We start from the raw sequence: 12,295 nt of genomic DNA on the forward strand, positions 1-12,295 counted from the left end.
TTTTATTTTAAGACTTTACAAAGAAAGATTAAGCCAAGTGGATGCAAAACTACAGGAGGTCATAGCTGGAAAGGCACAAGAATACTTGGAACCATTGGCAGCTTTACAAGAAAACATGCAAATCCGAACAAAGGTGGCAGGTAGGAATGTGACATGATTGTTGCTGTTTAACAGTGTAGATCTACTATGCAACTTTAAAGTCAGTTGACTCATTCTAGAACATGTGACTATTATAAATTTGTAATACCTCAGAAGAGCAATCTAATGGACACTTTTTTAGCAGAATAGATTGTCTGTCTCCTCAAGGTACCATCTGATTAAACCCTAGGTAGTGTGATGTTAACTTGTGCCGCATCTGTTCTCTGTCTCTGTAGCATTGTACAAAATGATTACACTTCTGCATTAATAAGGGCTGCTATTTCTATTCGTGTCAGAGGATTTCAAAAATAAAGGATATGAAAATGTGAAGGAGACTTTTGCCCTTGGATTAATCTCAAATTGATAAAATTTTTGAGTACTTTTTTTTACAGCTTTAAAAATCTTGTTTTGAGTTGTGATGCGAGTTGTCTTTTACAAACTTTAAAACTGCGACTGTATTTTATTAGAACTTGTTAGATCCCTTAACGTACAGTGCTAGAAGACAATATGATACACAAGCACGCTTAAGCTTGTAATTTTTAACATCTAACACACTGAATATATTATAACACTGTCTAAAATAGTTTCTGGTTATAGTTTTGTATAACCAGTTCAGCTGCCTTGTAATCCATGTCTCCAGACCTTACTGTGCAGAGGATATAGGGCATGTAAATTCCTTAACAATGGGTCTACAGCAGTTGTGCAATTCTGACCCCAAAAAAGAAAAAACAAATAATTCCAGGAATTTTAAACTCTGAGCATTTAGCTAATTTGGATCTTAACATCTGGATACAGTTTTAATAAGAACTCTTGTCAACTCCATTTTGTCTGCTGAGGTAGAGTATTAGCCATGCCTCATGGCAGTTACAGGGTACGCTGACATGACAAAGAAATTGAAGAGGAAAACAAAGATCTGCTCCTCTTGTTCTACCCCATTACAAAGTTTTTTGGATGGTGACCTCTTCAACCAGATTAATCCACAGAGGCTCAACCTGTCTGTGGTAGGAAAGAGGTGTCCCCTAGGACAGGTTAGAAAAGAGCCACGAGGAACCATGCCTACCTCCTCTGAAGGGAGAACCAGCAGAAATGAAATACAGCTAAACAATCTGAAAAAGTACAAAACTGCCTTGGCTTGCATCATTAGTGCTGGTGATCACAAGTACTGCCAAAATCTTTTTCCTCATCACTCAACTCCAGGCCATAAAGCAAAAGCAGGTCAGGCCCAGAGGATGAAGAGGGATCTTCTCTTTATTCTGTGGGTTCCTCTCAATGAGGTTTTCCCTACTGCTCCCTCATATAAGGATAACTTAGGATTTCGGGGGCTAGTCATTCTTCCCCCAGAAAGATCACCTAACCCTTCTTCAATCCTAGATATCCTCTTCAGAATTGGTCTTTCCCCTGGGATTGACATATGTTGTAATGTGCCTTGTTATCCTAACCTAGGTCTTGGATCCCCTGGCTCAAACCTCAGACCTGTACTGCAAGCAGTGGTGTAGCCAGGTGTAGCAAACGGGGGAGCAATCACCAAAAAGCCACCCGCTGCAGCGCTTTTACTCACCCAGCGGCACATTTACTGACGGGGCGGCACTCCGGGTCTTCAGCAGCAGTTCGGCGGCGGGTCCTTCACTCACTCCGCGGGTCTTCAGCGGCATTTCGGCGGCGGGTCCTTTGGTGCTGCTGAACACACCCGGAGCAAGTGAAGGACCTGTCGCCGAAGACCCGGAGTGCCGCCCCGTCAGTAAAAGCGCCGCTGGGTGAGTAAAAATTAAAAAGGCACCAAGAAATTGAAAAGGCGCCGCTTGTGCTCAGCAGGAGAGCGGCCGCTGCCCTGCTCCCCTCCTAGCTACGCTACTGAGTCTGGAGTCACAATGGTATGGAGAGGCAATATATTGAGATTCCCTGACCCATTCACATCTTCAGTGCAGTTGGGGAGCCCATTACCCTGTCTCCTTCAGAATCTGAGAGTAACCCTAAAAGGCAGAGAGAGAGAAAAGTAAGCAGGCCTTACCCAGTCGGAGCTACTGTATCACGAATACCTTTCAAGTTGAAGAAGAAATTCATGGTCTTCCCCACTCAGACTAGGCATCTCTCTGAATCAGATTCAGAGGAGTTGGTTCTAGAGAAAACTCCAAAAGCCTGGATTAGTTGTGGAAGCAATCATAATCATAATCACTAGACTCAAAAATGGCTTTTCTCAAATCTTGAGAAAACAGTAAGGAAAAAGAAAGCTATGAAATCTAAACAGATGGATTACTGCTGGAATTAAGGGTCAGCTATCAGAAGCTGAGCAGGAAGCTTAGGAGAAGGAAGTTTGTCTTGTACTATTTGTCCCAGAATAGTACGAGACCCACGCAGGGTAGTAGCAAGACTAGAGCTTGCTGGATAATTCTTCCTGGTCTCCCCCTTGCCCTTAAAAGAGAGAGGGCAGGAGGATGAGACTGTCTGTCAGGGACCAAACTAGATCTACACATTCCCTTACCTGCTGCCTTGGAGGACATCATTAGAAGCTGCAAAGAGCAAAAGGCTGGAAAGAAAGGTAAACTTTTTTGCAGTGTCGGTAGGGATAGGATTTACCTAATGAGTAGGGCCCTACCAAATTCATGGTCTGTTTTGGTTAATTTCATGGTAATAAGATTTTTAAAAAATCATAAATTTCATGATTTCAGATATTTAAATCTGAAATTTCAGTGCTGTAATTGTAGGGGTCCTGACCCAAAAGGACCTTTTGGGTGGAGAAACAAAGTTATTGTAGGAGGGGTCACGGTATTGCCACCCTTACTTCTGCAATGCTGCTTCAGAGCTGGGTGGCTGCAGAGCAGTGGCTGCTGGCCGGGAGCCCAGCTCTGAAGGCAGCGCCGTCGCCAGCAACGGCGCAGAAGTAAGGATGGTATGGTATGGTATTGCTACCCTTACTTCTGCACTGCTGCTGGTGAGGCGCTGCCTTCAGAGCTGGGCATCTGGCCAGAAGCTGCTGCTCTCTGGCTGCCCAGCTCTGAAGGTAGCACAGAAGTAAGGGTGGCAATACCGCGACCCCACCCCCAATATAACCTTTCAACTCCCCTCTCCCCCATGGCCTCCTTTTGGGTCGGGATCCCCAGTTTGAAAAACACTGGTGAAATCTGTATAGTATAGGGTAAAAGTACACAAAAGACCAGATTTTGCAATCCATGACAGCATTTTTCACAGCTGTGAATTTGGTAGGGCCCTACTAATGAGCCTGCTCAAATTAAACACCGCTCTTATCTGGAGAAGGACACAGCATTTCCTATGAGGAGACTTCCTATCAAAGAACTTGATGTACATGATGGTAAACTCCTCCCCGAGGGGAAATAATGAAGTAAGCTCCAGCAGCTTCCATTTGCTTCACTTGGGCCATGCTAGTGTGGACAGACTTCTTTTTCACTTTTTGAGTTTCTTATTGTCACTCAGGAAACCCTGGCCTCTAGAACAGTGGTTCTGAATCTTGCCAGACTACTGTACCCCTTTCAGGAGTCTGATTAGTCTAGTGTACCCCCAAGTTTCACCTAGCTTAAACTACTTGCTTACAAAATCAGACATAAAAATACAAAAGTGTCATAGCACACAATTACTGAAAATTTTGCTTACTTTCTCATTTTTACCATGTGATTATAAAATCAATTGGAATATAAATATTGGACTTGCATTACAGTGTATAGTGTATATAGAGCAGTATAAAGAAGTCGTGTGAAATTTTAGTTTGTACTGGTTTTGCTAGTGATTTTTATGTAGCCTGTTGTAAAACTAGGCCACTATCTAGATGAGTTGAAGTACCCCCTGGAAGACCTCTGAGTACCCCAAGTGGTATGTGTACCCCTGGTTGAGAACCACTGTTCTAGAAGAAACTCTTGCAACCTACTTTTCCTGCATTCCCGGCACAAGTTATGTTGTCAGGCCATGTCTACACTACTAAATTATGTTGACCTAACTTATGTCAAAATACAGCTACTGCAGTTATCAAATCACGTGTGTATGCACGCACGTTTGGCTACTTATGTTGGCAGTGCGCATCCTTACTAGGAGTGCTTGTACCAATTGTATTGTCAGTGTGAGGCATTGTGGGGTGGTTCCTGAAAGCCACTGACAGTTGATGTAAGCAACACAGTATCCACACTGACACTACATCAATGGTGACTTTCTGGGATGGGGCAGGTGGTTGGGGTGCAGCAGGGGGTCGGTGGTTACGTGGGGTGGTGCCAGCTCCTGAAAGCGGCCTGCACACCCCTCTGGCAGTGGCTCCGCGGTTGGGTCGGGGGCAGCGTGTGGACACGCACACGCGCACACATACACACACACACACACACACACACACCCCCCACCGGGGCTGCAGGGATGTGCTGGCCGCTTCCTGGAGTGGAGTGGGCAGGAAGCCGTCCTACGCTGTGTCTACACTTCCACTTTCAGCGCTAAAAATTTAGTCGTTCAGGGGTGTGAAAAAACACACCCCTGAACGACAAAAGTTTTAGCGCTGAAAAGCGCCAGTATAGACCATGCTTACCCCTCGTTCGGGATGGTTATTTTTTTATTGCCGGGAGAGCTCTCCTATGGCTATAAAGGGTGACTACACTGCCCATGTAACAGCGTAACCAGTCCTGCTGTGCTGCCGGTGGTGGCAGTAGCTGGGGACCCCTGGGCCCTTTTAAATCTCCCAGGGACAGCAGGGAGGGCTGAGAGGCACGTGGGAGCAGCAGGCGGAGCCAGGGGAGAGATCTGGCTCCGAACATTGGTGGACCTGGACCCCCAGGCCCTGAATATTCATGGAGCCCGGGCACCACAGGCCCATACAACTCGCCACCCCTGGCTGGGATCATAGAAAACTGACATAGCAACTCAGATACTATGAAAGGTGCTGACATAAAGCAATATTAGACCTCATTCTTGAACAAATTATTTGAAGAGGAAAGCTACTCAGTTCATTTGCATTATAATACTGTGATTTGTCCTCTGAAAAGTGCAAGATCTTCCATACGCGCACATACCAATGTTATCCAGGGTTGGGATATTTAACATAGTCAGTAGTCTTGCTCTCAGTGTTGAGGAACACCACCCTTACCATGAATCATCCAAATACAGATACACATAGTCCTACTTCTTGGAGAAGAAAACTCAAATAATTTTGAGAAGCTTTTCATGTTTAATACATTAAACAGGTTGTTACATTCTCTGCTACAGAAGTTTTCTAAATTGTCATGGTATTTGACCTGGCCAGAAGCTGCTGCTCTCTGGCTGCCCAGCTCTGAAGGTAGCACAGAAGTAAGGGTGGCAATACCGCGACCCCACCCCCAATATAACCTTTCAACTCCCCTCTCCCCCATGGCCTCCTTTTGGGTCGGGATCCCCAGTTTGAAAAACACTGGTGAAATCTGTATAGTATAGGGTAAAAGTACACAAAAGGCCAGATTTCACAGTTCAACAGTGTGTTTTGTTCCATCTGTAATCCCCCTACTGTTCACCACCCCAGTTTGAGATTGTACAAGAATCAGGTATGTCTGCCTTGTAGCTTTTTACAAAACTTTGGGGAACTGGGCTTGAGATTCCTCAGTGTGCTTGGCATTGTGTGCCAGCATGTGGTCACCTTAGTAAAGACCCACTGAGACAAACGACCAGAAACAAAGCTTCATTTTGTAAGGAAACATCAGGATTGCAGTCCAGCAGCCTCTTCTCTGCTTGCTTCAGGCTCCCTGCTTCAATGCTAAAACTTCCTGTTGGGAAGGCAGAAGGTACTTCTGGCAGGACCCAGGAAGTTTTCCCAACATGCAGCAGTTTGTAGTCCACTTATAGTTCTTACTGCTGCTGCTGAAACACACTGGACCTTGGGCTACACAGCCATCAGTCAGTTAGCAACCAGGGAGGTTATAAACAAATGGTAAAAGATTTAAAACAAATAGTCCAAATCTTTTCTCAGCACACTTTATCAGCCTCTTCACTTCTTTAGCCAACTTGCATATTGGTGTGAAACAGCATCTAAGCAAGTGCACTCCACTAACTTGAAGTTTTAATTCTAGCCTGAATCACAAGTGCTATATTATCATGTCCCATTAATCAGTAATAGCATTTCATTTCAGTTTTATTTTATAGTAACTCTATTTCTTAAACTCTAAACTTAATATCTAAAACTGTTACCCATACTATATTCTCATTACCCAAAAGTGAGTTGAAAAGATGTTTTGTTGGTAAGCAGTTCACTGAGTATGAGAAGAACATTTAAGAAACGTGATGATTTGTCTTCTAACATCTTAATCCTTCACAGTGTTAGATGGGGGATATAACTGAGTAAAACTTCAGTGATAGAAATTGTTCATTCTAGGTCTCTTATTGCTAGATTAAGATGTTAACCTGACATCTGTTGTGTAGGGAGGGTTGGAGAAGCAGGCTGAAAGTTTTTAAAAGCTAATATTTGCTGACACGGGAATTTATTTATTTATTTATTTTTAATAAAAGTGGTTATTCAAATCGGTCTTTAAAATGCCCTTTTAATTTTTAAAAGTGACTTTTTTTTTTCCTTGGGAGTAGAGAAATTGCTAATTTGTACTCATTTATTGGGGAAGTGCTTGTGAAAGACCAACCGAATTTGCAAACAAATGTACTGGCATAAGACAGTTTTTAATTCTATTTTAACTATTGAGAGCCCTTAATTGAAAACTTATATGAGCAGAAATGGATGCAAATAGAATTTGAGGTTACAGAGAATTCAGTGATTTTTGAAAACTGCAAGAGACTGTCCAGGAGATTCAAGTTCTCCAGTTAGAGAAGAGAAACAACATGGACCACTAATAAGAATGGAAGAGCACTTCAGTTCCTATGCTTTCCAAGCAAGAAGCTTGTCCTCCTAGGTCACATAGGTGAACACAAGAATAACCCTACTGGGTTGGACTGTTGGTCCATCTAGCCCACTAACCTGTCTTCCGATAGTGGCTGCTGCCAGATGCTTCAGAGGGAATGAACAGAACAGGGCAATTTCTCAGGTGATCCATCTTCTGTCATCCAGTTCCATTTCTGGTGGTCAGCGGTTTAGGGACACCCAGAGCATGGTGTTTGTCCCTGACTATTTTGGCTAATAGCCATTGATGGAGCTATCCACCATGAACTTACCTAATTATTTTTTTGGACCCTGTTATACTTTAAGCATGGGATGTTGTGAAGGCCAGTTCAATCTTTGGCCTATCTCATAAGTTTGCCCTCAAGATCAATGGTTGTGGAAGCTTGTGATGTGGGCCCCTGTCTCTGTATTATTGTTAGCCTCCCATTCATTACTATTAAACACAATACTGCGGTAGCACCTAGAGACCTCAGCCAGGTTGTGGCCCCATTATCTTAGTGCATTGTATGCACATAAATGTACCTTTTTAAAAAATATTGCGCTCTCTGCTTGAAACAGTCTTCCTCCAATGCACCAAGTTATCTCAGCCAGAAGTGGCAAAGCTGTAACATAGTAAGTCTATCTTGTGTTGCATTGACAGAATTTTGTGGGATAAATTAGTTTCTTTTCCACCTATATTGCCAGCAAGATAAACTTGTAGTTTGCATAAATACAGAAGTGAACAAAATTGAGGACAATTTTCTCTGCAGCCTCTTGAGTTCAGTCAGTTATTTTTTCCATACAAGTTTTATACTCTGTGTACAGTCTGAACACTGTCAATATGTAAAATAGTATTTTTTTTTGCATATGCGCATTACTCTAGGGCTAGCAATAGCAATCTTGACAGATAATTCTGAAATCAGTTACTCTTTTTTTTTTTTTTTTTTTAAAGTAATAATGCTGTAATTTGTCTGGTTGCAGGTATCTATAGAGAGCTCTGTTTAGAGTCTGTAAAGAACAAATATGAATGTGAAATTCAAGCTTCTCGCCAGCACTGTGAGGTATTGTCAACTTATTTAAACTGGTGGCTAATCAAGTCTGTCCTTAATGGATGTGCAACAGTTTCCAAGATCGGTCCATTTTAAGTTTGTATTATTGCTGTAACTTCAATATTTTGATGTAACTTTCTTTATCACTTCAAAAGAAATACATCCTTAACAACTTAAAGAAATGAGACCTCAGCTAGGTGTCAGTTTGGTTTACATAAACAAGATTAATACTACTTTTATTAACAGGGCCCGTCTAAGATTGAAAAGACCTCCAATCATTTTTGGAATCTCTTTTATATAGTAGGCATCTGAGAAAATAGTTAGTGGTATTCTGCCATAAATACAGCAGTCACATTTTGCAATAATTCTATTTTTAAAAGCAGCTTATGGGCAGAAAATAATGTTGTCACTATTCAAAAACTGGTACGAGAGAATTAGACATGTTTCTATTTCAGTAGAATCTCTGATAGAAAAGTATTTGCATAGACAGAGTTGTAGAACAATTACTGTATATACTCATTCATAAGCCGAATATTTTTGGTAAAAAAGTGACGCATCAAAGAGCGGGGGTCAGCTTATAAACGGGTCTACATCAAAATTTGATGATTTTAATCATTAAATTGAATATCTAATACATTGTCGTTTTGTTTACCTGGAGAATTTGCAGGCATGGAGCCCCTCAGCTCCCTGTGGCCGTGGTTCACCGTTCCCAGCCAATGGGAGCTGCGGGAAGTGGCTTACCCTGACGGGCTGGGAGCCAAAGTTTTCCAAACCCTGAAATATAGGGTCGGCTTATGAAAGGGTTATACAGTTTTTGCGATTTTTACCTATCCATTTTGGGGGGGTCGTCTTATAAACGAACGGGCTAATGAATGAGTATATACGGTAATTCTATTGATCCTTGTTCAGGTGGAAAAAAGTATCAAAACCTTTAAACCCAGAGATAGAAGCTTTTGTTTTTACAAGCAGAATTTCTTTCTGTGAGTGCATATAATACTTGAAATATCTGGACTAATATGGATCTTCATATTTTGATACTATTACCTGTTTACCTGGATGTAAATTGTCACAACCTGATCTAGTCCATTTCTGAATAGACATCAGTCTACTGAGATTGAATTCCATGTGCTTCTAAGCCTCCTGGGTCTGGATAGTGATTGATCACTGTTCCGAGCTCTGTATCTCTGAAGCATACTCCCCCATGTCTGACACCATTCTTGGGCAGTGGGACCCTGCAATCTGGCTTCCAACGCTCCAGACCCAGTGCCTTAGCCCTCCTGACCCTCCTGTTGTGGAAGTTACAATAGAAAGTTGTGAAACAGACTTATAATTCTAAATGGAGGTTAAATGTGTATGAACATAAGTATTTTGTATATTTAAAAGTGAGGTAAATATAACTTTTCTCTTATCTACATCTTGGCAATTTATCCTTTTTAATAAGGACTTGAGGAAGCGTCTTGGTGCTTTCTTCTTGAATTTCCAAAGCCTCTATCTTTTCTTGTATTTCCTTCATGTGGTGGTTTTTTTTTTTTTTTTTTTTTTTTTTTTTCCCTTTACATTTCGGATATCTTTGACAACAGGGAATCTGATATGTTCTCATGAATCAAGTCAGGCATCCAAGCCTTTATATTACAGAAGAGATGAATTCCAGTGCAATTTTAGGTGCAGCTGTAGAAACCGTTTTTTTTGGTACCAGATCATTTCTCAGCCAACTGAACTGTCTCAGGTGCTATTGTAGATAAAAGAGAATATGACTAGTGAGTGTTTCCTCTTCGTTATTTTCTCTCAGTCCTTCTAGGAGTCATTATCTGTTGCAATTCAAATAAAAACAAAAAAACCCAAACCCTCCAAAGATGCATGTATATTTGTCATCCTTTAGGAGGCATGGAGGCATAGAATCATAGAATATCAAGGTTGGAAGGGACCTCAGGAGGTCATCTAGTCCAACCCCCTGCTCAAAGCAGGACCAATCCCCAGACAGATTTTTGCCCCAGAATCCTAACCCCAGAACCCTCAAGGATTGAACTCGTAACCCTGGGTTTAGCAGGCCAATGCTCAAACCACTGAGCTATTCCCCCTGCAACTGAAAGGAGCAATAAAGGTACTTTCCCAAAGCCCAAAACTCATATAATGCAAAATGACTTGCACAGTTCTGGGATTTCAGATACTGTTTTAAATTTCTTTAAAAGTCTAATTGCCATATCTAAGCAGTTTATAATTGTTGTGTCAAATATGTACTATTGTGTAAATAAAATCCATGGTATGACCATTCTTAACTTTAAAGCCAGCAACCTTGAGGGATGGGAAAGCAGCTGAAGTATTTGTTGGATTATATAGAGAATCCAGGCTTGCGTATGCATCTGCTTCTGTTTGTCAATGAAGGAAGGGGCTAGTACAATACCTATAATTAAAGAGTTTATATATCCCCTTTGAAAAGTGCTAATTAAATTACAATGTTTTAAACTATTGTATGGTTGTGTCACTGCTGATTTAGGAGTGTTTTCAGTTCAACACTCTAGGTTGCATTATTCTGGACATACTATTTCTATTGTAGCAGTCACTTCTTCATTTGTTCACAAAGTTCAAAGGACAATTCTTAATACAATTCTATAAGAGAATCTAACTGTTACTAGTACTATAGTTAACGAAGATTAGATCTGGCTGAAAAATGGGGAAGTTTTAATAAAACATAATTATTTCCCAAATTTTTAAAAACTTACGAATTTGGAAAACTTGACCAGGTGTAAATAGACAATTTAATCTGCACACCACTAATCTGTACCACTACAGTACATTCTGAATATGAAGTCCATAGTGAATTTGGTTGGCGATAGGATACCGGATTATATTGATCATGTATTTGATCCAGTCTGGTATTTCCTGTGTTCCTGAGAGTGACTTTATAGGACTGAAGGAGTGGGCAAGACTTGATCAATGCACACAATCCACGTCCTTGACCCACACCCAAAGCCCCCTCCAATTTGGTAAGAACTGCCATTCATTCAGGTTTATTCTTCATTATCCTGACCTAATCAATAGACTGTTTCCAGTGCTCTTTGTGTTCCATTTTTGCTTTAGATGTACTTCATATCTTGAGAAGAGCATGAATGATGGGTCGACCATCTTCTCTATTCTTCATTGTGAGTCTTTCATCAGACAGTCATGATGGGAGATAATGTCCAACTAGAGAACGTTCTGGTGGAGATCTAGCTGCTTGCTTTACATCTCCTTCCTATCATGGTCCCACTCAAATCCTCAGCACATGCACCCTTCTTTGATATCTGTATATCTTGCATCCACATGAAATATCTGGAATAAGTGTAAGCTTTAAGGGGCTGGGACATCACACTGAAAAAGCAGGTGGATGAGGAACTCAAAATCAGATGCAAAATGTGGCTTATGCTTCATGGCTGTATCTAAATGCATAAGCGACTCTTATCATGTTGCACCTGAACTTCTAAATCAGTTGATGTAAGGTGCATTTAGTTGATAAACATGCATGAATGCATAAGTTATAATTTCTTGCTTTTGTTTCAGAGTGAGAAGCTCTTGTTGTATGATACTGTACAAAGTGAACTAGAAGAGAAGATCAGAAGATTAGAAGAAGACAGGCATAGCATTGACATTACCTCAGGTAAATAGGATTTGAAAGATTTTTAATGACTTGGTGTCACAGTTTAGGGCAACTACACCTGTACTGTCCCTCCATGGGCCATTAAGATCACCCACTCTAGGCTCCTTGGCCATCACCTCTCTTGGGCAGAGACCCACATCCCTCTCCGTCCTGACTGGTTTTTTTCCCTGCTGCAGCGTTCCCTGTCTACACTATGATTTCCCCATCAAACCAGACTACCTAAGCAGGTCTATTTCTCTGCTTTGCTTTCTCTACAAAGAATATAAGCGGCTGTAATTGCCAGTAGTCACAATTTACCACACAGTCATTTATAAGCAATCACATTTATTTTTAAGGTGAAGGCATTACAGAGAAAACATTACAGAAAAGAAAAGAACTTGCACATATGCCAATAAGCTTACCAGAGAACTCCCCCATCTCCAACCAGGGCTATGGTAGGAGTCAATCCTTCATACCTCACAAAGGCATTTTTTCTGTGGTTACAAGTTCATAGCAGCCTTAGCTTAGAACTAGCACTCCCATGAATAGGTTAGTCTTTTCTTCTATATATATTGGGCCTTTGATCTTCGGGTTCTGGGAACAGGTAATCAGTAGACAATGGTCTCCTCTTCAGGCTGTAATTTCAACAGGCTGGATTTTTGCATAACTGCAGGTGGG

General features: G+C 41.4%; 1 protein-coding gene across 3 annotated transcripts in view; it reads left to right on the forward strand.

Annotated features, from left to right (window-relative positions):
- BRMS1L (BRMS1 like transcriptional repressor) overlaps window positions 1-12,295 on the forward strand; it is a 41,920-nt gene that overhangs the window by 12,710 nt on the left and 16,915 nt on the right. For all 3 annotated transcript variants that reach the window (XM_005307525.5, XM_005307524.5, XM_024103150.3), the window contains exons 3-5: window positions 13-140; window positions 7,937-8,016; window positions 11,542-11,638. In XM_005307525.5, coding sequence (XP_005307582.1) covers window positions 13-140; window positions 7,937-8,016; window positions 11,542-11,638 — 305 coding nt within the window. The remainder of the gene's footprint in view (window positions 1-12; window positions 141-7,936; window positions 8,017-11,541; window positions 11,639-12,295) is intronic.

This window comes from Chrysemys picta, chromosome 4, assembly GCF_011386835.1.
Source record: "Chrysemys picta bellii isolate R12L10 chromosome 4, ASM1138683v2, whole genome shotgun sequence".
Classification (NCBI taxonomy): domain Eukaryota; kingdom Metazoa; phylum Chordata; order Testudines; family Emydidae; genus Chrysemys; species Chrysemys picta.